Here is a 26,388-nt window from a genome sequence, read left to right as displayed (position 1 = left end):
GTGACAATACCATACTTTCTTGATTACAGCTTTGTAATATAGGGTAAAGTCCAGGATTTTGATGCCTCCAGCTTTGTTTTTGTTTTCAACATACTCTGGCTATTTGGGGTCTTTTCTGGTTCCATACACATTTAGGATTGTTTCTTCTAGCTCTGGGAAGAATGCTGGTGCTATTTTGATTGGGATTGCATTGAATGTATAGATTGCCTTAGGGGGTATTGACGTATTAACATTATTTGTTCTTCTGATCAATGAGCATAGAATGTTTTTCTATTTCTTTGTGTCTTCTTCAATTTCTTTCATAAGCTTTCTATATTTTCAGCATTCAGATCTTTTACGTCTTTGGTTAGGTTTATTCCTAGGTATTTTATGGTTCTTGGTGCGATTGTAAATGGAATTCATTCCTTGATATCTCTTTCTGCTGCTTCATTTTTGGTAGATAGAAATGCAGCTGATTTCTATACATTGTTTTTATATCTTGCATATAGCTTTACTGAATTCATGTATCAGCTCTAGCAGTTTTTTGGTGGAGTCTTTCAGGTTTTCCATGTAGAGCATCATGTCCTCTGTTAGAGTGAAAGTTTGACTTTGCCAGTCTGGATGCCTTTTGTTTCGTTTTGTTGTGTAATTGCTGAGGCTAGGACTTCCAACAATGTGCTGAACAATAATGGTGAGAGTGGAGATTCCTGTAGTGTTCCTGAGTCTGGCCCAGGATTCTTATTTGCTAGGAGATATTTGATAACCAATTCAGTCCCTTCACTGGTTATATGTCTGTTCAGATCTTCTATTTTTTCCTGTTAGAGTTTTGGTAGTGTAATGTGTGGGTGTCTAGGAACTTATCCATTTCTTCCAGATTGTCCAGTACATTGACATATAATTTTTCATAGTATTCTCAAATAATTTTGTATTTCTGTAGTGTTGCTTGTGATCGCTCCTCTTTCATTCATGATTTTATCTACTTAGGTTCTCTCTTCTCTTTGAGAAGTCTGGATAGGGGTTTATCAATTTTGCTTATTCTTTCAAAAAACCAGCTCTTAGATTCATCTGTTCTACTTTGGGGGGGGGGTTATATTGTTTATTTCTGCTCTAATCTTTATTATTTCTCTTTTTGTGCTGGCTTTGGCTTTCTTTGCTGCTGCCTTTATAGCTCCTTTAGGTGCAAGGTTAAGTTGTATATTTGGGACCTTTCTTGCTTCTTGAGATAGGCCTGAATTGCAGTGTATTTCCCTCTTAGGACTCCCTTTGGTGCATCCCAAAGGGTTTGGACTACTGTGTGTTCATTTTCATTTGCGTTCATATACTTTTTAATTTCTTCTTTAACTTCCTAGTTGGCCCATTCATTCTTTAGTAGAATGTTCATTAACCTCCATGTATTTTGGGGCTTTCCACATTTTTTCTTGTGGTTGATTTCAAGTTTCATAGCATTGTGATCTCAAAATATGCATGGTTTGACCATGATCTTTTGTACTTATTAAGGGATGATTTGTGATCCAGTATGTGATCTATTTTGAAGAATGCTTCCTATGCACTCGAGAAGAATGTGTATTCTGTTCCTTTTGGGTGAAAAGTTCTGAATATATCTGTTAAGTCCATCTGGTCCAACAGGTCATTCAGAGCCATTGTTTCCTTATTGATTTTCTGCCTAGAGTATCTGTCCATTGCTGTAAGCAGAATATTAAAGTCCTCTACAATCATGGTATAATAATCTGTACATTTATTTATGTTTGTTATTAACTGATTTATATATTTGGGTGTTTCACGTTGTGGGTGTAAACATTTAAAGTTGTTAGCTCTTCTTCTTTTTTTAATGTTCTATTTATTTTTGAGAGCAAGAGAGAAAGAGCATGAGCAGGGGAGGGGCAGAGAGAGGGAGACACAAAATCTAAAACAGGCTCCAGGCTCTGCGCTGTCAGCACAGAGCCCAACGTGGGACTCGAACTCACAGACCGCAAGATCATGACCTGAGCCAAAGTCGGTTGCTTAATCGACTGAACTACCCAGTCTCCCCAGTTGTTAGCTTTTCTTGATGGATAGACCATTTAATCATGATATAATGCCCTTCTTCATCTCTTGTTACAGTCTTTGTTTTAAAGTCTAGTTTGTCTGATATAAGTATGGCTACTCTGGCTTTCTTTTGCCATCTAGTAACATGAGAGATGGTTCTCCATCCCCTCACTTTCATTCTGCAGGTGTCCTCAGGCATAAAATGAGTCTCTTGCAGGCAGCAGATAGATGGATCTTGTTTTCTTTTATCCATTCTGATACCCTATGTCTTTTAATTGGGGCATTTAGTCCATTTGCATTCAGAGTGATTATTCAAAGATACGGATTCAATGTCATTGTGTTATCTGTAGGTTTCTTGCTTGTGGTGATGTCTCTGGTCCTTTGTAGTCTTTGAAGCATTCCACACACAGAGACCCCCTTAGGGTATCTCGCAGGGCTGGTTTAGTGGTCATGAACTCCTTTAGTTTTTGTCTGGTGAAGCCTTTATCTCTCCTTATATTCTGAATGACAGCCTTGCTGCTTATTTTTCCTTTTTAGCATATTGAATATTTTCTGCCACTCGTTTCAGGCCTACCAAGTTTCAGTGGATAGGTCTGCTACTACCCTTATGTGTCTGCCCTTGGAGGTTGAGGCTCATTTGTCCCTAGCTGCTTTCAGAATTCTCCCTTTATTTTTGTATTTTGCCAGTTTCATTATGATAGGTTGTGATGTTAACCTGGTTGATTTAAAGGGAGTTCTCTGTGCCTCTTGGACTTGGATGCCTGTTTCCTTCCCCAGATTAGGGAAGTTCTCAGCTATAATTTGTTCAAATAAACCTTCTGCCCCTTTCTCCCTCTTCTGGAACTCCTCCATAAGAGTTCCCTCTTATGGAACTCCTATGATATGGTTATTATTTAATTTCATTGAATCACTAGGTCTATAATTTTCCCCTTGTGATCTAGTAATTTCCTTTCCCTCTTTTTTTTTCAGCATCATCATTTCCCATAATTTTATCTTCTATTTCACCTATTCTTTCTTCTGTTTCTTCCATCCTCACTGTCACTGTATCTAGTTTATTTTTCATCTCACTTATAGCATTTCTTAATTCATCATGACTGTTTCTTAAGTCTTTGATATCTGCAACAACAGATTCTCTGCTGTTTTCTATGCTTTTTTCAAGCCCAGCTATTAGTCTTATGACTGTTATTCTAAAGTCTTTTTCAGACATATTGTTTATGTCTCTTTTGAGCAATTCTCTGGCTGTCATGTCTTCCTGGAATTTCTTTTGAGAAGAATTCTTCTGTTTCATCATTATGGCTAGGTTTCTGTCTTTTACGTGTTTAAATAGCTTAACATGTCTTGCATCTAAGAATACTACTATAGTAAAAAGGGGTCATATGCTGTCCAGGGCCTGGCACTTTAGGACCTATTTTTGGAGTGTGTTTCGTGCACTCTGTCATTGCATATGTGATTGCTCTATCCCACTGATCATTCTTGTACAAAGCTCCTCCTTACTCATAGTGGTGGAGTGTTTAGGCCTTCCACACCAGATGTGCTTTTATTTGTTTGCTGAAGTAACCCTGGAAAAAAGGAAAATGCCGGGGACCTGATCCCATACAAAGAGAAATGAAAGGGATGAAAAAAAAAACCAAAAGGAGAATCAAAGAAGCTATATGTCTTCCTCCAGAGAGAGAGAAAGGAAAATAAAGAAGGAAATGTAGGAAACGTGTAAAATAAGAGTAAAAATGCCTGACTAAACAAAAAAACAAAGCAAAGAAAGAAAGAAAGAAATCGATCAATATCTAAATCATTGATCAAAAATCAGATCCAAAACTATGAGCCTGATTCCAAAGGGAAAAAATGAAGAGGATAGAAAAAGAAGAGAAAAGAGAAGGAAAGAGAAGAAAGCAGAAGAACAACAGACTAACATACAAAACGGCAGGACGGTTGTCTGTTGTGGGACTGGTGGCTGTGCGGGTCTGGAGGAGAGACGTGGTCTGATTGGCACAGTGTCAGTCCTGCTCCCGTAGATAACCGGTTACCAGGCATGGAGGGGCGTGGTTTGCAGTAATCAGGTCCTGGCTCCACTGGGGGTCTCTGTCCTGTTCCCTGAAGTACCACCATGTTGGTAATGGGGAGAAAAATGGTGACACCCCAGTGTCTCCTCCCTGGACCAGGTGTCTCAAACCACACTCTTCAGGAAGTCCTCATAGAGCTGCGCAGGTGGCCGGCTTGCCCTATTCCACAGTCTCCCCTGCATCTTCTAGGTGCGGCTAGGATTCAAACAATGTCTAGAAGGATCACGCACCCCGCGGGCCTAGTTCTGGAATAGCGCCACTCAGCCCTGCTGATATTGCTGGTACCTGCAGGGTCTTCTGTCCTTGGCGTGGGCAGTAAACCCTCTTGCCACAGTACTGGAGGGAGGAGACTGCTCTCTCCCAGTGCTCCCCTGAGATCACTCCACCACCTCAGGGGCTGGCTTCCAGGTGCTGGCTCCTCTCCCCCACCAGGCACACATACATGGCAGTCAGGCGCTTTTGAAAACTCCCCATCTTTGGCTCCTAAAGCTGTTTGCAAAGTAGAGACTGACCCTCTCTGTATTTCTCGTTCCTCAGTCCATAGTCTGGAAAGGTTCTTCACTTGTCCTAACTCAATACCATGATCCACAGCTTCTCTTTCTCTCCCTTTTGTCTCTTCACAGAAGAGGAGCCTTCCCCTCTGTGTACCTGCTGTTTTATCTCCCCAATTTGCACACATGCACCTTTGTCCCACCAACCTGTCTCCCTCTACCTATGGAGTTCCTGTCGCTCCATAGATAGATTTCCTGGATGTTCCAAGTGTTCTGGGTGACTAGGGAAGTCCAATTCCCCACACCTCTTCACCATCTTAACTCCTCCTGTCCTAGGAGACATTTTTAAAACCTTGCTAGTGAGTACTGAGAAAAGGACAAAATTGCCAAGACCCAGAATTAGGTTCTCAAGAAACAAATCGCAGCCAACTTAACACATTTTTGATAAATTGGAGGAAATGTTAATTTTAACAAGTGGTCAAAGAAAGACTTTTTAAGACACCACTGAATTTAATGAGATGAGGTTAATGATTATCAAAATTTTAGATTCCTAATAGTTGAAGGAGTTGGATCAAAGGATATTGTTTTAAAGGATCAGTTAGTAACTTGAATGAGGACTTCTACAACTTGCTGCCTATATTTGTGAATATCATGAAGTCGGGAGGTATGACTTACTAATACCATAACCATAAAATGGACCAAACGTAGTAGAAAAAAGAATAAAAAACAATATAATTATGTGCAGCTTGGATGAAATAATTTTGCTCTTATGGGAGATAATTGGTGGCAGGGGGGTGGATAAGATTAGCAAAAACAAATATAAAAATATTAGGGATTTTAAAAGAAAATAAACCCTATATAAACTAGTCATGTCATATGGCTCTTAAAATTATAAAGCAAGCAAGGGTTCGATTCTACACTTGTAAAATCTCACCTGGCTTATTATATTTAATCCTTGGGATGAATGCCTTACAATTATGTAAGTAATCCATCCCAGGAAAGTCAACTGAAATATCATGGGACAATTAAGGTGTCTGGGTTAGAGGTAGTTAATATGAGTGATTGATTTCAACTGATAATATGGACTAGTTCCTTAACCTAAATTCACAGCTGTGTCTTCTTCTTTTCCCCAAATTCTCCCTTAGTCTCAAGCTTTAGTGATCCTTGCTAATGTTTATTACATACCCATATAATAAATCCAGCAAGTGTTTATGAAGTACTTATTGTGTGCCCCTCACTGTTACAAGATGCTTGGTTTATAACAGAGGCAAGGTTCTGTCATGGACTTGCAGTCTAATGGAGCAGACATGCAATAAAAAAGCAAATAAGTAATATAGTTTTATGTTATGTTATTCTACAAAGAAATAAAATAGAACAATATGATGACTATAATGAGGGAAAGAGGAGTAAAGCCATTAGACTCTAGTTAGGGAAAAAGAAGGTATCTGAGCTGAAACGTGAATGAGCTGAAGGCGTTAGCCATAGAAATATACAGAAGATAGGCTCTCCAGACAGAGGGAATAGCGAGTGCAAAGGCCCTGAGACAGGATTCAGCTTGGTGTGTTTAAGGAACTGAAAGAGATCCACTGTGACTAGTGCATTGTTAATAAAGGAGAAAGAGATAAGAGATTGAGTGAAGTAGTTAGGAACCAGATCATTTTTTGCCTTGTAAGTTGTATTAAGGAATTTAGATTCTTATCCCAGTTCATCAGAAAGCCCAGTATAGGATTTTATGGGAATAAGATGTGATGTATATTTTTAAAAGATCACTGTGAATACTATGTAAAATTCATTGTGAGGGAGAAATATTGAACGTAGGAGACTAGTTATTCCCTTAGTTCAGGCAAGAGATGATTGGAGCTTAGACCAAGGAGGTACTAAAAGAGAGTGAAGGAATTGGATGGGTGTATATTTTAGAAGAAGTGCTGACAAGAATGTAGAAATATTGAGGAGCAGGGGTTGATGGATAGAGAAATATTGCTAAGATTCTGGGAATTTGGTAAAGATTAATTTAGTAAGAGTAAGTGGTAAGTGTCAGTTCAGTATAGTAAAAATAGAATCAAGATGTAGAGGAGTAAGACACAAAAAAAGAGGCGCTTAAAACCCAGATTTTAGATGTATTATTCTTGTTGATGAAAAGTAAAGGCCATGAATTCTGGAGTGCATGGCTGAGATATTCCAGGCCTAAGATTTAGCTTTAAAAGAATTATCATTGCAGTGAAGAAGTCAAAGAATTTAGCAGTCAGGTTATTCAGTGATTCAACCTGACAACACTAAAGTCAAGAAAGATTATTATGGGGTAAAGAAGAAGACAGTGAGTCAGGGGCTGAAGTAAATACTGGGTTGGATTAGAGGCAAGAAAATAAAATGGGTAGATAATGGTATAACCTGATGACACGAGTCTTGAAGGATTTGGGATTTTGGGGGATTGAAGGTGACTGACATTAGAAACAGTATTGAGAAAGGCACTATGTCTGTCTCCAGATTTATATGAGGTACGAGAGAAAAGGAACCTCTTTTTTAAGGGACTTCACAGAAGGCAGAGAACAACATAAATACAGTGGAATAACAGGATTTATGAGGGAGGATGGGAAATTGATCAGATTAGGAGATACATAAAACAGTAAAAATGTAAGAATGCAGGAGATGGTGGATGACCCTAGGGGTGTGTGCTTCCGATTGTAGTAGGTAAACAGGGATGGATAGCACAATGGGATTGATCCTCATGGTTCGTTAGAACAAAATGGGCACTAGAAGGTAAGCTCTATGAGGGCAGGAAATTCAAGTGGGCAGTAGAATATGTGAAGATGCCAGACATGAAGTTGAATCCAAATGTCATTGTTGAATGGATGAGTGAATGCAGTCACTGAATGGGAGAGCTCAGGAGTTACGATCCAGAAGGTTTAGTTAGAGAGTATGTGGCCCTAGCTTTGTTGTCTGTGCTTGCGGGATACTCACTGGATCATAAGGTGCTTTGGCAACATTCTCAAGACACCTGGCTTCTCCAGGGACTCACAGTGCGTGGCTGTTGCATAATAGGCACCCAGACAGATCTATTTATATTTTCAAACAGGTAACAGATTGATGGAATGCTGTTGATTAAGTAATATGGATTTTTATTCTGAATCTTTGTCATTTATAATTTTTTATGGTATTGTGACTATTATAGTATTACATTAATACTACAAAACGATAAATATCTGCCCCATAGCAGAAGCAGTTTCTAGCCAATTGAAATCCATGATAGGAGTGATCCAGTGAAGAAATTAATGATGCAAAGTGAGAAGGGCTATGGTTAGTGGCTAGTACCTTACAGGTACTGAGGGAGTTAGGTTTTTATCAGGAGATTGCTCCAAATGATTATATAAAGTCAGTGTTACCCCTTAAAATCTTTATATTGGCATTTTGGAATAGAGTATAATATATACTCAGTTTTTACTTAGCTTATCTTGAGACCCTATAGAAAAATTTCTCTAAAAAGACCAAGGAATACTGTAGAGCTAATTAAACTAAGGAATTTACATAACATTTTTGTTGGATTTTTTTAAGGAGTCCACATAATACTAAGACAGGACATTTTTCAATAATGGTAAAATCCACTAGGGAAAGCAACAGCAGAGAGTGTTAAGGAGGAATTTGAAAGGTGTGCAAAAATGGAATATATATATTGACAAAGAGCAAACTCTTCCCCCAGCACAGATAATAAGTTCTGTTTGCTTCAGAGATTGCTCTTATTCTCTCCTTCTTTTCCTTGCTTCAGTCAAGTGGAAACCACCAAGAAAAATCATTTCTTTGAGTCAGTCCTGTGTCTTTGCTCTCACAAAAAAATCTCATTCTGGATGGTATTTTCATGTTTGGTAATTTACTTCATAATTTTCTTTTAACCTTTCACATTCAGTCCTGTCTGCTTCCCTGTGTGTAAAAAGCACAGATGCCCCTACTTGCTGTTGGGTGCCATCTGTAATGTAGAAATAGCAGGCACAGATCATGTTTTTAGGCTCCTCTAGAAGCAAAGGCTGTTAAAATCAATTAATAAATTTAGCTGGTGATAGAGAGTGGCAGAAATTTCCAGCTGAAGTTTAGTTGATTTAATTTTCCAGAAGGGAAATCCTAGTTACAAGTGAACACACTCACTATTTTTATTGTCAGGAAGCCAGTGAAAGATACTCATTTTTCCAGACAACTAGCAGTTTCCTTGGCTAAAATAAAGAGCTTTGCTATGCCAGTGAACCCTGAAAGTGCAAATTGCAGGTGTGATCATGGTTTATTCTCTTTTCCACATTGCTTAGGAATATTGTTGTGTGAATGTTGTTTTGTGGAAGAGTGAAAATATCAAGGACAATTTATGGTCATTTTCCTCCTTTACCTGGTATAAAATACATATTTTAAGGTTTCTGAGTTTCTCCTCGCATTGCCATATGGGGATTTAATAACTCTATTTGACTATTTTGTGATATTTATAAAAAGAGTGAGGAGACATTGAAATTTTTAGTTGGAAACTTGAAGCTTTTGTACCACAAAAGAAAGTGTCTGCATTCTTTTTCATGTATTTTAAAGGTTATCCTTTGTGAAGAATTTGTTCTTACATAGTTTACACACATATAATGCCATCAAAATATGGATGAGCCAGAACAGCATTTCAGAATTTTATTACTGATGGAGAGTTTTCACATCCTACAGTTAGGAATAGCCAGTAAAATAGTACTTTTTAAGAACAGGCAAGCGTGTCGGGTTGAGGCACTGGAGACAGGAGAAGAGAAGGAGCAGTCACCTGGGTTTTATACCAAGACAAAGTAAAATGAGGAATGTACTCAAAAAGACAAAGCTGTATAATTCCACCTACATGAGGTATCAAAGAAATAAAATTCACAGAACAGAAAGTAGCGTGGTGGTCACCAGGGTGGATGGGGAAAAGGAGGAGATGCTTAATGGGTATGGTTTAAGATTTGCAAGGTAAAAATGTTCTGAAGGTCTGTTTCACATCAGTGAATAAATTTACTACTACTGAACTGTATGTACACTTAAAAATGGTCAACATGGTAAGTTTTATGTTGTGTTTTTTACCACAATAAAAAGAAAATGAAGAATACAAATTGCCAGTTGAATTTAGCCACAAAGAGATCATTTGTTACCTTGATTTTATAAAGGTAAAAATTTTTGATTTTTATAAATCGAAAATATGATTTTGTAAAGCTTGGAGACTGAGGCCCACTTGAGGCGGTTGAAGAGTGACAGGCTTGTGAGGAAGTGGAGAAAGCATTTCTAGAGTGAAACTATTATTCAGTTTGACTCTTAATAGGAATGGGAAAATAAAGGGGGGAGGTAGTTTTGTTGTTTGTGTGTTCTATTATTGTTTGTTTGGTTTTTTTTTTAGGAGAAACTATACTATAGTTGGGCTTTTGGTGTTCCTTGTTTTTTTTTTTCGTTATTTATTTTTTTTCTTTGCAGAAAGGCAATTTTATTAAAGTACAGGGACAGGATTCATGGGCAGAAAGAGTTGCACTGGGATTGATACTATAGTGTTTTGTAGTTATTGTTGTAGTTGTTTAATGTTTATTTCTTTTTGAGAGAGATAGAGCACAGGCAGGGGAGGGGCAGAGAAAGAGGGGAACACAGAATCTGGGCTCCAAGCTGTCAGCACAGAGCCCGACACGGAGCTCAAACTCATGAACCATGAAGTCATGACCTGAGCTGAAGTTAGACGCTTACTGAGCCACACAGGCGCCCCTTTACTATAGTGTTTTTGAATGGGGTCTCAAAGCATGCAGTAGAGAAGGAGAGATAGAAAATGCAAAGGAAATAGATCAATTGAAGCCCCTGAGTAAAAGGGAGGAGGTGGAATACGCAGCATAAGGATCTTGCTTTTGGGTAGTTGTCCGGACTGGGGCACAGAAGGAGAGTTCCAGTCCCTGGTCCTGCAGAGTGGTAAATTAGTGAGATGAACAACCGCACACCTGGACACATTGCTAGCATGGGTCCTCAGTGGAAAGCATGGAAAGAGACAAGGTAGAAATTATGCAAAGAAAGACACAATTGCTGAAAAAGATAATGCACAGGTAGTTCTTTGTTCAGTTTTCCTAAGAAAAGTAGGCCAAAAGGCTGTAAGCCCAACTCTTCAGACCTATCTGGGAAGGATGAAGTCTTCATACCTCTCTCTGGTAAGGAATGAAAGCTCACCTAAGTAACAGACAAAGCAGAAAGTTTGGCTGCTGCAGAGGTCACATTAATTAGAGCTTCCTCCCAATCCTAAAACAAGTAAATATTAGGGGATGGCAGAATTAGGGTAGATACTGATGTCTGTTCCATATTACATGAGGTCGTTCAAGATTTTCTTAAGTTTAGTGTTTTTAGAGGTTGGCTAAGCAGAGAAATAGGTAATCATTGTGTGTAACACATGGGAAACTTGCCCAGTGCATTTGTTTGGCACCTTGGAAATCTGAATTTAGAAGGTATTTCATGAATTACTTAAAGTTTATTCTCAAGTGGCACTCATTTTCCCAGTCAACATAGTTCATGGAGGTCTTGGAAGACTGAACTCCAGCTTATTCCTTTTCTTACCTGTCCTCATTCTATAGTCATACATAGACAATGTTAATTCTTTATAACTACATTTTCCTTTTTTTCTAGAATATTGATAATTCTTTATGTTGTAAAGGGCATTTTTAATGACATTTTTGGAGGTCTAGTAATTTCTTAGATGTTGTGACTCTTCTTGCTGCGATAGTAATATAGCACCTATTTAACCTAACTGCTGTATAATCTCTAGAAGGTACAAATATTTTCTAAGAAATATATGTATATTTTGAGTGACTTTTATATTTGAAAACAGTAAATTTCATTCATGCATTGATTCAACAAATATTTACTGTTTACATTGTGGTAAGCACTTCACCTATACCAGTAAACAGAATGGTCCCTGACATCAGGGTGCTTCCAATTTAGTGAGGGAATCTAGATTTAAACATGTAACCACACAGACTGTATGATTACATTAATAACAAGTTCTGTGAAGAAAAAGTACAGGGTACTTTGAAAACACATGACATGGGCAACCTAAGGTGATTTGGGAAATTGTTGAGACCTCCCTGAGAGGGTGACATTTAAACTGAGACCAGAAGGACACTTAGGAATTAGCCCAGTGAAGAAGGTGTGGTAGAGAGGTAGGTATAGAAAGTGAGAAGTAGCAGACTGCACAGTCTGAAGCCTCGAAATGGGAAGAAACTTGGCCTTTCTCAGGAAGAGATGGCCAAGCAATTGGACTGGAGCAGGACAGAAAGGAAGAGCTCAGTGAGATACAGCTGGAGAATAGGGAACCCAGAACCACAGTTGTCATCAGAGCAGTGCTGCTCAGCGACAGATATTCTCAGATTTGTGTTGTTAAAAGTATACTCTGGTAGCTGTGTAGAGATGTTATCGCTAGGACAGGGGTCAGCAAACTGTTTTTGTGAAGATCCAGATAGATAGTAAATACGTTAGGTTTTGTGAGCCGTCTGGCCTGTCACAGCTACTAACCTGTGTTTGTAGTGTGAAAGTAGCCCTAGACATATGTAAATGAGCGAACCTGCCTACTTTCCATAAAGCTTTATTTAAAGTTCAGTAAAACTACCTGGTGGCTGAAGTTTGAATTTCATGTAATTTTCGTGTGTCATGGAATATTATTATTGTTTTCATTTTTTTGAAAAATGTTTAATGCTTATTATTTTGAGACAGAGTGCAAGTGGGGTGGGGCGGGGGGGGGGGAGCACAGAATCTGAAGCAGGCTCTAAGCTCTGAGCTGTCAGCACAGAGCCCGACACAGGCCTTGAACATGTTAACTGTGAAATCATGACCTGAGCCAAAGTTGGACGCTTAACCGACTGAGCCACCCAGGCGCCTCTTCTTTTCATTAAAAAAAGGAAAAAACATTTAGGGGCACCTGGGTGGCTCAGTCGGTTAAGCGTGCAACTCTTGATTTTGGCTTAGGTCATAATCTCATTGGGCTCTGCGCTGACAGTGTGGAGCCTGCTTGGGATTTTTTCTCTGCCTCTCCCCAACTCATGCGTTCTGTCTCTTTTCTCAAAATAAGTAAAAAAAATTTTATAAAGTTATAAAAAATAATTTAAGAATATGAAAACCACTCTTAGTTCATTTGGTCTGATAACCTGGTTTGCTGACCCCTGGTAGAAGATTTACAGTTCTCATTCTTTAACATTTTCTACTCTGTCTCTTAAATGGTACTTTAATTCTACCATGACATTTTTTTTCAGTTGTCTGCCTTGTTTTTTCAGTACTCCGGTAAAGGTATGACCAATGCTAAATAATAAAGGGGAATATGACCGCTCCCTTTTTATTTCTTTGTCTTAGTGTTCCATTTTCTATTTTGAAATCAGTATACCACGACTGACCTATTTTTTATTCAGAGGCTCTTTTCTTTTAAACAGTGGGAAATTTTGTATTTCTCCTATTTATTTTTTCTTCCTAAGGTGTTACACATTGTGCTTTCTTCTTTTAAGCCTCACACTGAATTTTTTATCTTTTTTTTTTTAACTAGTGATAGTTCTAAAATTTAATTCTGGAATTCAGAAGAAAAAGTGGTGCAGACATCGGAAAAACAAAGTAAAAAATAAAGCAACACAATGGCATGCAAGCATTTGTTGTGTGACTGGATAAAATACTTTGTTTCCATGGAGATAAACAACATCTCTGTAATTCCAGATCTACAAACCAGTATTATGACTTGAAAGGATGTTTCTAGGTGTGCTCTTGCAGTGCACTATTCAGGCAGCTACCCCACAAGATGCTGGAAAGCATTATGTAGTGGAAATAGTACAGACAGACCTGGTTTGAATTCCACCTGACACTGCGTGATATTGGGCAACTGAATTAATTTTCTGTAGCCTAACTTCCCCGAAGCATGCAAAGTACATAATCTTTTGTACTTCGTATTGGGTGCATACATAGTACATAATACATAGTATTGGAACTATGTGTGTGGGAATTGTCATCCACCTTTCTTCTCCCACATGGAGGTAGCCATGTTAAAAAAAATGGGAGATGGTGACAGCCTGTATTTGGTGATGGTGAGGGTGTTTGTTTTGGTTTTAACTTTATTGCAGGTATGAAGTTAAAAAAACAAAACCCAGGTCCCCTAATGGAACCAGTGTACACTTAAATGGTGGTATACATGATAAGTGCTTGTACTTTTCATTAATATTTCCTTTGCCTTGTTTATTTTGCTTCTGAAAACTTAGGTTTGACAGTTCTCTGGAAGACCTACCGAGGAGTGGACCTCACCCACCTGCAACTCCTCAGGTTTTACATATTGGTGGCCAAGTAGCCACACTTTCTAAAGTAACTACATATTCTAGGTAGAGTTTTTTCCATTTTGGTATGTCTAAATTTTAATGCTGATGGTGCAATTAAATACTAAAATTGACTAAAAAGAAACAAGTGATCATAGATTATAGAACTGACATCATTAATATACAGACAAGAAGCTTGGCACTCAGCTGTGGGACACTGCTTTACACTGCTTTTATATTTCTCTCTCTCTCTTTTATTTTTTTTTGTTCAGATTCAAAGTCACAATATAGAATTAGGATCTATGCCTTCTATTTATTCACTGTGATTTGGAAAGTCAACTCCCTTGAGTTTGTTGTAAGTCTACTTTATGGAATTAGAGCATCATGTCTGAAAAAGGAGCACTAGGGATCATATATGCCTGGTGCCCACACATATTCTAAAGGTACTCAGGTTTCTTGTAAGATTGTGCAGGACTGCAGTCATGCTAAGTCCTTTTTTATTACTATTTATGATATAATGCCATGAAAGAAATTCATTACAGTTTTTTTAATAGACTTAAGTTTCTAGTTATTATTCTCCATTACTTCCCCCAACTAGTAGCCATTGCCTGAAAGATGCAGAGTAATTGAGAAATTCAGAATTGAGTCACTTGGTAACTTGATTCATCCACATTGCATGACACTCATGTTACCCTACTCTGCCACTGATAGCATCTTTCTTTTCTCTTTCTCACCCCGTTCTCTTTTCTAGCCATTCGCGACAGTTGCTAAAATATAGACCTACAGTTCAGTTAAATTATAGGCCTGTGAAAAGATTATACTTACACAGTTCTGTATAAGTTTTTATTGTAAAGTTAGAGCCAGTGGAACTAGGAATAATGGATTATCAAATCCTGACAAGGAGAAAAGACTTATGTCCACACTCACAGTTTCAGACATCTGAGCTCTCGTTAACCTGGGTTGAGTTTGGCACGTACTTACTTTATGTTGGAGGTGGCCACTGTCACCGGTTGTGAAAAAAGTGATCATAGAATGGTAAGAATGTTCATTAATAACTTGCACGCATAAAGGAGGAAAGAGGCCATGGGTTTCAAGCTGTGAATTTTAGATATTCTTTTTATTTAACAAAAAAGAAATTCTCAGTTTCAAGTTGATAACCAACTTGAAAAGCATCACAGACCTAATGATGGAATGTTAATTCCTGTCCAGGTGTTTGACCTTTTCGAAAAGACCAAAGGAAAATATTATTTTAAGTCATAAGAGTTCTGAAAATAAAATTTTATACCAGCATTTTTGAGTCTTGACAGAGCTAACTGAAAATAGGGAGGGTGATATTTTAGTCATTCACTTAAACGGTGCTGTTTATTTTACAGAGGCACTTTTCTTCCCCAAGGAAGTTTATTCCCAATATTTTAAAGTTATTTCTTGTTTCTTTTAATATATATTGCTACTTCTTAATAGGCAGCCAGTTGTACCTGCTTCTCCTGAAAGTATAGTCTCATTAAAATGTCAGGCTCTAGGTGTATATCATCTCTAAGGTAAAGCTCTTTATGTAGAGTCTTTTTAGAAAAATCACCATAACCTTCCTTTCTCCACATACAGAAATTCAAATGTCATGTTTAGATTTTTTTCTTCTTAGATGCTGACAAATCAATCCTCACATGTGTGTTATGATATTGATTTAACTTTAAATAGGATTAGAGACAGAAGCTAAGTACATTCAAAAGCATTTCTATCTCAAAAATCCATTTTATGGAGGATTATATATCAAATTTTAATTTCTGTGAGAAATCATAGCAACAGTAAATAAATGACCTGACCTTCTGTTACACTTCTGTATGGCACCTTTACAATGGCTAAATATTAATATAGGATGGTTACTATCTTACCTTTATTGTGCTACCTCTTCTCACTTTAGTTTTTTGTTCCTCTCCTCTTCTTTTTTCCTTCCCTACCTATCAATTTAAGCAGCAACACAAGCAGTGTGGCAAGTTCTTTGGAAGGTTTTCGAAACTTTTCTACCCTCTCTTCTCCTGCTAGATACAGCGCCGCGGCTCTTAGCAGCGCAGCTGCTACTGTGTCTGCTGTTATTGCTGCAAAAACCAGGTAGAGCTATCCGTGCAACGTGTGTCTCATGTGATTTCCAACACCTTTCATGGCCTTACAAGTACCCTCAAAGAAGACATAGCCATTTGAAACAGTAACAGCTCAATATGACACCTTGATTGTGTTGTGGACATTTTACCTGGGTTGTGGACCTCTCCGACAGTGTTTATTACTGGTTTTTCTTTGTTATTTTTTTTAAGTTTATTTATTTATTTTTAGAGAGACAGAGGCGGCACAAGTCGGGGAGGGACAAAGAGAGAGGGAGACATCGAATCCCAGGCAGGCTCTGCACTGTCAGCACAAAGCCCAACGTGGGGCTCAAACCCATGAAACAGTGAGATCATGACCTGAGCCAAAACCAGGAGTCAGACGCTTAACTGACTGAACTACACAGGCACCCCTATTACTGGTTTCTCTTTAAATTATCCTTTCATCTCTTTCCATTACTAGCATTTATCTAGGATACTTCTCAGTTGCATGTTGTGTGCTTATTGAGTTTCGGGTTTGTATAATTTTTAGTTTTCCATATCTGGAACGGAATCAACTATTAATAGATCTTTTAAGTTTCTGTTGGTATTCTCTTCTCCCACAAACATTGTATTTGAGGGTGAATTAAAATCTAACTATTCTAACACCACCTCCTCCCCCAAAGAGAGTAATAACTTTCTATTTTTGTGAGATTCTGTTTTTACAAAATTGCTAGTAGTCTATAGCTTTTTTGGTGAAAATCTAGTCAGTTCTATATGAATGAGTTGAATAATAGAATACTCTTCGCCCCTCTTCTCCTCTATCTACTGCTTTGCTCTTTCTGTCAAGTGTTTCTGTCTCTAGCTCTTACTGAAAATGTTTCCAATCATAGACTGTAAAAACTACATTTTGCTATTGGTTCTGTGATTTTTCCTCTTAAACTCTCTCTAAATGCCCACCAGGCTCTCCAGTCCTGATAAATATCACACACTCCTGGATGCACTTTGCATCAGCCCTGTTTCCAAGCCTTTAGCTCTTTCGTACCTCCAGGCCTCCAGGAAGTCAACTGGCTCTATCCATGTTAAGGAAACAAGGTACTGTGGGAGTGGATATCACAGTGGTGGATTGCTGTGAAATATACTGCTTTCTCTCTAATACTTAACCACCATATTAATAAGCCAGATGGCAGGGTCCTAGAGCGGATTTGTGTTCAGTTTTAAATTAACTGTAAATTCAGTGCAATGCTACTGCACAAGCATGTTATTTTGTATGATCATTAACTTTCCTTTTAACCCCTTGTGTCATTTTTAATAGCACATTTGATGTTTGGTATGAAATTATGAGTAATTTTGCAAGTATTTAAATTATAGTAGAACTCTTCTATTGCATGCATGTAGCTGTACTAGAATATTCAAATGTTTAGTAAGCTATACCTTTATACCTATTGCAGAAATGAAAAAGAATAATTCATTTTGGTCAGCTACTACTATCGTATAGTACCTTTTCTATGTTTTATTTATTTCTGAGAGAGAGAGACAGAGAGAGCATGAACAGGGGAGAATCAGAGAGAGAGGGAGATATAGAATCTGAAACAGGCTCCAGGCTCTGACCTAGCTGTCAGCACAGAGCCTGACACAGGGCTCGAATCCACGAACCGTGAGGTCATGACCTGAGCTGAAGTCAGACGCTTAACCAACTGAGCCACCCAGGCGCCCCTGTCTTATAGTACTTAAATAAGAGGTTTTTACCAGGGCAAACAACAATTTCGCCATATCTGGAAAAATCTGAACACAAAATTAATTTTTTTCCTAAACTTAACTATAATGCCAAAAATTATTAGGCATAATATAAAAAATAAAAATATCCCAAGTGTTCACTAAACCTGTAATCTTAAATAACTGTATAAAATCATTTCTGATGGAACATAAAATTAATGGCATGGTATACACCTATGACTATAATTAGTAAAAACCTGATATGATTTGGGCTATCTACTGATCATGTGTTAGGAGCCTATCCACTATTATGGAGGTTTTCAATATACTTAATTACAAAACTTTTAAGGAAGGTGTTTAAAAAGAGGGGAGAAAGATCATTGTACATTTTTCTCTAAGGAAAAAAAACACCCCAAATAATGTTAGATTTGTGGTATTGTGAGTGTTAATAGAGCAGAAATCTTTCATCATCAGGGCTAAGTCTATAGAGAGCCAGACTACTGATCATACTTGGAGTAAAAAGTCCCTTTGAGAACTTAATGGAATGTTCTAGGTCTTCTCTCCAGAGAAGTACCTATTTCATTTTTTAAAAACTAAATAGCCAGTGGTATGTTTTGATTGATATCAAGTGGAGATGGGATGGGGAATATGGAAATAAGATGGAGAAAAATACTAGCTATGAGAGAATATTCCCTTCATTAGTGGCATGCTCAGTCAGCCCTTATCTTTATATTCCAGTAACTTATTTAGCACTCACTATTTAATATAAAAGAGCAACATTAAAACTCTTGCAAACCTTACTTGGTTAGAGAATTTTAATATTTTTCGTTTACCAGTGTAAAAACAAGGGCAGTTTTATAATATTTCTGTCTGTAGCTTTTACATGCGGTTCATCTTTAAGTAGAGATAGATTACTCTGAAATAAATGAATCCTAGGTAGTTTTCCCTTCAAGTAAAACACTTTGTTATTTAAATAGACTTCTTATTTAAAAAAAAAAAGAGATGTGCATGCAGTTATGGACTGACACTGTCCGTGGACCCACTTATAGAGCAGGTAGCCATTATCGTTACTTCTTATTAACGGTGATAGGCACAACCTAAATATAGTTTGGTATTTGGGAAGGGAGGTGATTTTCAACAAGGTAAGCAAGTTGGCATTCTAAGAAGCGGGGACGTTTGATTCTCTGAGGAGACCTTACTGAACTCAAGTGAGAAGAAAAGGAGCAGTTGGGGTAATGTCACATCTCTCTGATTTTTCCTTTTGTAAGGGAATAATCTTTAAAATTATAATAAAGTATAGTATACTACCAAACTTGTTTCTCTCCATTATAGTATATTTAGCATTTTGAAATTTGGTACAAAAAAATCTTAAGGTGAAAAATTTTGCTTAGGAAAAATTTTCTTGCAAACACAACTCTGGAAGGAAGGAGGCTCATGGCTTCTCTCTGTGTCTAGGTCCTTTTCAGAGTTCTGACAGGAAAATTCTATTAAAAAGTTGCTTATAATTATGATCCTTCCAGAAATCTTCCTTTCCTACTACTTCAGAATCTATTAGTGTATCAATTTTTTGGTAACACTTTAGCCAAAAACTGTTTAGTTTTAAACATTGATAATTAAACCTGTGATGTATGGTTGGGTTTTTTTTTAATTAAATACATAATTAGAATAAAAGTTACCTCAAGAGTATTTTTGAAGAGTTTTTCTGTTGAGAATAAACAAAATTTCCAACTGTTCTCAATCTGCAGCTGAAATTTATTTGTCATAATAGCTAAACAAATGTGGGAAAGGAATGTAAACTCAAGATAAATCAGGTTGCTGACACTAAAAGTTCATTTTTCTTCCTGTTGTCTTTTTTTTCTCAACAGCTCAGTTTTGTAAAGAAACCTTTGCTCTGTTAGTGTATTTTTCTGCATTGAGTTTTTGTAATATGAAACAAAAACTTTGATATTCTTGATGGAAGTCATTCTCATTTAACATTACAGTGCTAATTTATTTGACAGACTAGTAAAAATGACTATATTTGATCCTTAGCTTCTGTGGAATTAGAAGGTATTTATGGATTCATTCTGATTTGCTTATTAGAATATTTTAGAAGACATTTTAATTTTCTTTAGAATTTAGGTTTATCTTAAATTTAGAAAAAATATATATGAGTCATAATTTCAGAAATAAGATACCAATCTAATTTAAGTGATCATGCCACTATATTAATAAATTAGCCATTAATTCAAAATATTTTGATGTTAGTGATTATTATAACATTTTGTTCCCAAATATAAAATAATATAGCCAATGGCTTTATTAATTCTTTAATCTTCAGTACAATGACACCTATTGCTTATATATTTTCTTTACATAGTAGCTAATAAAATAATAATAATAAAAATTAGAAAAAAAGAAGTTAGCTTTTTTAGAGACCTAAGCATTATTTATTCAGATATATGATTGTCTCAATAAAACCTAATATTCTTTCATTACTACATTAAATGTTTTAAGTAAAGATCTATTTCCCCTAAGAATATTGAGCTCCACTGATCAGTCCTGAATTTAAACATAAGTGGAACAACTTTCTTGCTTATAATTTAGAACTTTTTAAAAAGTTTATTTATTTTGGAGAGAGAGTGAAAGCAAGTGAGCAGGGGAGGGGCAGAGAGAGAGAGAGAGAGAGAGAGAGAGAATCTCAAGCAGCCTCTAACACTATCAGTACAGAACCTACAACTCATGAACCATCAGATCACGACCTAAGCCAAAATCAAGAGTTGGATGCTTAACTGAGCCACCCAAGTGCCCATAGAATTTTTTAAGGTCTGCCTTTATAATTTCCTGCTCACACTTTGTATCTAAAGAGTGTCGTTTTAAGATTTAAACATCTTAAGGCACCTGGGTAGTACAGTCAGTTGAGTGTCCGACTTCGGCTCAGGTCATAATCTCAGCGGTTTGTGAGTTTGCACCCCGCCTGGAGTCTGTGTTTCCCTCTCTCTGCCCCTCCCCCAGTCAGCTATCTCAAAATAAGATAAATAAACATTAAAAAATTAAAAAATAATAAAGAAGGTGATGGCTCTGTTACACTTGAACTTGAGAGAACAATAATAGGGAATGATATTTTAAGAAAGTTAAAATAGCTCTAGTATGATTTTTCAAAACTGTTTAGTGTCAGAGGTGCCCCAGGACCACCCCCCAGTTTGAGGATTCACTAGAGGACTTACAGAACCGGGTATATAGTTGTACATATGACTAAGATTTATTGTGGTACAAGAATACAAAGCAAAATCAGCAAGGGGAAAGGGTACATGGGATCAAGTCCAGAAGAAAAGACACTCGGGTTTCCAAAAGTCTTTTCTCAGTGAAATCAGTCAAGATGTGTTCCTTCCTATAGCAGTGAATTATGACAAAACATGCAAAAACTGGAAAAGCTCTTCAGAAACTGAGTACGTAAGACAAGCTTTTTTTTTTTTTTTTTTTTTTAACTTTTAAAGAATGTTCATTTAGTTTTGAGAGAGCCTGAGAGGGAGAGAGAGAGTGCAAGCAGGGGAGGAGCAGAGAGAGGGAGACACAGTATCTGAAGCAGGCTCCAGGCTCTGAGCTGTCAGCACAGATCCTGACTTGGGGCAGGAACCCATGGACCATGAGATCGTGACCTGAGCCAAAGTCAGACGCTCAACTGACTGAGCCACCTACGTGCCCCAAGATAAGCTTTTTACTGGGGCTCCTTATTTTGTCACTGTGCCTAGTTTATACTGTAAGTCCAGCAGAAGGAAAGCAGGTGTTCAGCATAAACCGTGTTGTTTATACAGTTTAGGCACAGTGAGCTGCTCTTATCTTTTACAGGAAGTTTTTTTAAAAATTTTTTTAATGTTTTATTTATTTCTAGGAGAGAGAGAGAGAGAGACAGCGTGAGCAGGGGAGGGTCAGAGAGAGAGGGAGTCACAGACTGAAACAGGCTCCAGGCTCTGAGCTGGCAGTCAGCACAGAGCCCGACGCAGGGCTCGAACCCAAGAACCGCGAGATCATGACCCAAGCGAAAGTCGGACGCTCAACTGACTAAGCCACCCAGGCGCCCCCTACAGGAAGTTTTATATGACTGTAGGGAACTGTTTACTGGCCAAGTCGTCAAATGCCTGTTAGAGGCCAACCTTGCAAGGCCTTCCTAAGACTAGGCAGCAGCCTCAGATCTGTTTTGTTAGTGTTCATCCCAGATACAAGAGCATTGGAAAAACTAGGTATTCTTTTTTTTCTAAGTTTATTTATTTATTTTGAGAGAGAGGGAGGGAGGAAGGGGCAGAGAGAATCCCAAGCAGGCCACAGGACTTGATCTAATGAACCTTGTGATCATGACCTGAGCTGAAATGAAGAGTTGGATGCTCAACCGACTGAGTCACCCAGGCCACTCCAGGTGCCCAGGAACCTAAAATGGTAGGATAGTGGACATGATTGAATTTGAACTTTCTTTTCATTGAAATAATCTCAACGTAAGCAGTATAATTAAGGGCATTTAGATTACTGGTCATTCTTATTGTTGTTTCAATAATTATCATTGTGATACTTCACTTGAGAGAAACTGCTATAGTATCATATCATTCCAAAGTATGTATTTTATAATTTAAGCTACCTAAAGTTTTTTTTTTTTGAAATGACAGTATATAATAATAAATAACAAATGACGCATGGTCTTCTCGCTCAAACTGGAACCAGCACAGATAAGGCCTCCTGTTAAGCAAATGAATAACTGTGAGTGAGGAAAGTGGCGGTTTTGTCTCTTGTTTACCTGTGTCATGAACACACAACACTGGATATTGTGTTAAGCTGGGGTTATTGTCTCTTGTTTACCACCCTGTGTCCAGTGCTGAGCACAATATCTGGTGTGTAGTAGGTGCTTAAATGTTTATTCAGTGAATGAATAAGTGAGTATGTGAGTGAAAAGAGTGACTGTTAAGATGTCAGGAAAACTTAGTTCATAAAATACCAGAAGAATGTGAGGAGGAGGGGAAAATACATCTCTGCTGTTTCATAGAGATTATCCAGGATTCTCTACTAATTGTCTTAATTTAGATGACTCTTCTGAAATGTTGAAATAAGAATAGGAAGAGAGAAATAGCTTCCTTTTCAAAGGGATAGGATGTAACAGTGTTTCAATAGCGTAATATCTCCTGGTAGACCTTTTAAAGAGAATTTCCAAGGCACTGAACAAATGTAATCTGACTCCTTTCCTGTTTTGTTTTGTTTTGTTTTGTTTTGTTTTGTTTTGTTTTGTTTGTTTCAGAGGATGGTCCCTCAGTCATGGTTGTCTTTTTTAAAATAACATTTAATTGATATTTTTATTTTCCTTAGAGATCTAATAGATTGAGAAAAGAAAGGCTCAATGCCCAGTCAGACTGCTACCACTTCACCAAAATGTTTCCTTATTTCCTTTCTAGCAGCACCCAGGAGACTTCTCAGCAGTTGGCCCCATCAGTAGCTTCAGCTCGGAGCATGCCTGAGAAACAAGAGAGCCCAGCAGCCACCAGACCGGGGGTGGCAGGTCTCAGAACTGCGGCTGCCTTCAAGCCGCCAGGACCCACCAACGTTATCAAGTCACCAAGCTGGCAACAGCCAAACCAAGCAGGTAGCCCAAAGAAATCTCGTGTTTTTTGTTTTTCTTAAGTGTAATTAATTATGAAAATGTCTCATAGGATATATGATAGGATCCACTGGTGAAACCCATCCTCGACCATCTCAGCTTTAAAAAGGGCTGCAAGGAATCGCTATAGCTATTTTCCTCTGAAATATCTCATAAACATTCTGTGTGTATGTTTGATAGAATGGCCATTTGCTATTCATAATTATAGGAATTTCTTTGTTTCCCAGATTACTCAAGAAGCATGTGTGAATTGTAAAGTTGGGGTCTTACTAATGAACTATTTTGGGGTCAACTAATGAAAGTTAGCCTTGGAAATATAGCATTTTAGTTTTGATGATATATACAAAATAATAACAGAAGCGTTTACTGTCATCAACCACTGAAGGAGGAATCTTTGCCTTCTTGTCCTCTGAAGACTTATGAGGCAGAATTGCAAGAAGGCAGTGCAGAAAGAGCACATGTTTTATTTTATTTTAATTCTATTTAATTTTATTTAAGTATACTTGACATACAGTGTTATAGTAGTTTCAGCTTACAACATAGTGTTTTGACAATCCTGTGCGTTATACTGTGCTCACCACAATAAATGTAGTTACTTTCTGTCACCGTACAACATTATTATATCACTGACTAGATTCCCTATGCTGTACTTTTTATCCCTGTGACTTATTTTGTACCTGGAAGCTTGTTCTTGTTAGTCCCTTTCTCCTATTTCACCTGGCCCCTCAGTGCCCTTACCCTCTGGCAACCACCACTTAGTTCACTGTATTTATGATTCTGTTTGTTTTGTTTATTTGTTTGTTTATTCATTTTTTTAAATTCCACATATAAGCGAAATCATAAGGCACTTGTCTTTCTCGGACTTATTTTACTTAGTATAATACACTCCAGGTCCATCCATGTTGTTACCAGAAGGCAGGATTTTATTCTTTTTTATGGCTGAGTTCTCTTTTATTACATATATGTGGGGTGTGTGTGTGTGGGTGTGTGTGTGTGCGTGCACATGCACACACACACACCCACACACACACACCCCACATATATATATATGCCACATCTTTTTTATCCATTCATCTGTCGATGGACACTTGGGCTACATCCATATCTTGGTTATTGTAAATAATGCTATAGTAAACAAAGGGATTGTGTATTTTTTTTGAAATAATATTTCTCTTTTCTTTGGGTAAATACCCAGTAATGGAATTAGTGGATCATGTGATATTTTTAAGTTTTTGAGGAATATCCATACTGTTTTCCACAGTGGTTGTACCAAATTACATTCCCACCAGTAGTACACAAGAGTTCCCTTTCTCCATCCTTGCCAACACTTGTTATGTCTTGGGTTTTTTTGTGTGTGTGTTTTTTTTTTTAGCCATTCTGACAGGTGGAAGGTGAGATCTTATTATGGTTTTGATTTGCATTTGCCTGATGATTAGTGATGTTGAGCATATTTTCATATGTCTGTTGGCATCTGTATGTCTTCCTTGGAAAAATTTGTATTGAGGTCCTCTGCCCATTTTTTTATCGGATTATTTGTGTTTTTAGTGTTGACTTGTTTAAGTTCTTGCTGTTTCCAGGTGGCACCTTAAATGCAGCGTGTCCAAAAATACTATTACCTATCCTTGGGAATGGTACATACACCAGTCACCAAAGCGCCAATGTAAGCTTGAGCTTTCCCACCTCTACCCCAGTGCTTTCACAGTAACTAACACCTAATGATTTTACTTCTTAGTATTTCTCAAGTTTCTTTTCTCCTCTCTATAGTAAGAGCCATTGCCTTGGTTCAGGCCTTTGTCATTGCAAACAGCTTCTAAGTAATTTCCCTGTCTCTTTCTCACCCCATCAATCTGTCCTCCATACTGTAGCGAATATCTTTGCAAAACTCTGATTTGCCCATGTTACTCTCCTGTTGCAGATGCTTTACTATATTTCTCGATTTCTTAACTTCTCATGAAGTCTGTTTTCACTCTGATTCTCAGTAACGTCTCAGTGTCCTCTCCAGCCGCTTCCAATTTGTAATCTGTGCCAGAGCCTTACTAAAGAATCATAAGTTACTGACACATGCCATGTTACCTTGCTTTAGAATGTTCTAGTCCTTCATAGACTTTTTTACCTGGACTGCTGTAGAATTCTAGTCTTTCCTCATCAGTGTTGGGATAAGTATTGATTAAATACACAAAGGGGTGCTTTTAAATATATATATTTTAAGAATTGTTTTAATGGTTGATCATTTATTATTAAAGACTCACTTTTACAGCTGGAAGAGTGATTTTTTTTAGTTAGTTTAATTTAGGAATTCCATCTTTTGCTTTGTATCTTCCAGTGTTTAAATATATTAGACATTAAATAAGTTTGTTTATTATTAATTGTTATCTTTAGAAAACTACTAATTATAGTTAAAATTTATTTCATATTGTCATTTTGAACAGTATGAATTATCATTATGTGTTACTAAGTTTTCAAGGAAGCTAAAATTTTTTGGTGGAGGAGGAGCAAGAAATAGGCCATTGCATATGTTCTAGACTATTTTAAAGAAATGACCATCATCTTACTTGTAAAAACTTAAAATACTCAGACTAATATCATTAGATTGTGAAATCTCTAGACTGTTAATAGATGTAGCAAGACCTATTCTCTTGGGAGAAAATGCTCCCAAGAGCATTGTGGTTGTTGTTGTTGTTGTTTTAATTTTTAAATTTATTGATTTATTTATTTTTGAGAGAGCACAAGCAGGGGAGGGGCAGAGAGAGAGGGAGAGAGGATCCAAAGTGGGCTATGCACTGACAGACTGACAGCAGCAAGCCTGATGTGGGGCTTGAACTCATGAGCCACAAGATCATGACCTGAACCAAGATGCTCAACTGACTGAGCCACACAGGCACCTCCAGATTCCTATGTTTTTAATTATTTACCATTTACTTGAAGCTTATGCATGACTGTGGATATTTGCTGTAATTATCTTGTATGTGCATTAGAATATAGAAAGTAATTTCGGGGCGCCTGGGTGGCTTAGTCGGTTAAGCGTCTGACTTTCGCTTAGGTCATGATCTCGTGGTTCGTGGGTTCGAGCCCCGCGTCGGGCTCTGTGCTGACAGCCAGCTCAGAGCCTGGAGCCTGTTTCAGAGTCTGTGTCTCCCTCTCTTTCTGACC

The 26,388-nt window shown here is 37.6% G+C and overlaps 1 protein-coding gene across 4 annotated transcripts in view; it reads left to right on the top strand.

Annotated features, from left to right (window-relative positions):
* The window catches only part of PDLIM5 (PDZ and LIM domain 5), a 222,054-nt gene that overhangs the window by 148,142 nt on the left and 47,524 nt on the right, over nucleotides 1-26,388 (top strand). For 3 of the 4 annotated variants that reach the window (XM_039241296.1, XM_039241293.1, XM_039241294.1), the window contains exon 8: nucleotides 23,036-23,223. In XM_039241296.1, the coding sequence (XP_039097227.1) occupies nucleotides 23,036-23,223 (188 nt within the window). The remainder of the gene's footprint in view (nucleotides 1-23,035; nucleotides 23,224-26,388) is intronic. The other variant, XM_039241295.1, reaches the window with a different exon arrangement.

Source organism: Hyaena hyaena, unplaced genomic scaffold, assembly GCF_003009895.1.
Source record: "Hyaena hyaena isolate Hyena2069 unplaced genomic scaffold, ASM300989v1 scaffold_191, whole genome shotgun sequence".
NCBI classification, from domain to species: Eukaryota; Metazoa; Chordata; class Mammalia; order Carnivora; family Hyaenidae; genus Hyaena; species Hyaena hyaena.
Note: the sequence above shows the minus strand (reverse complement) of the source record. Positions and strands in the feature narration are given on the sequence as shown.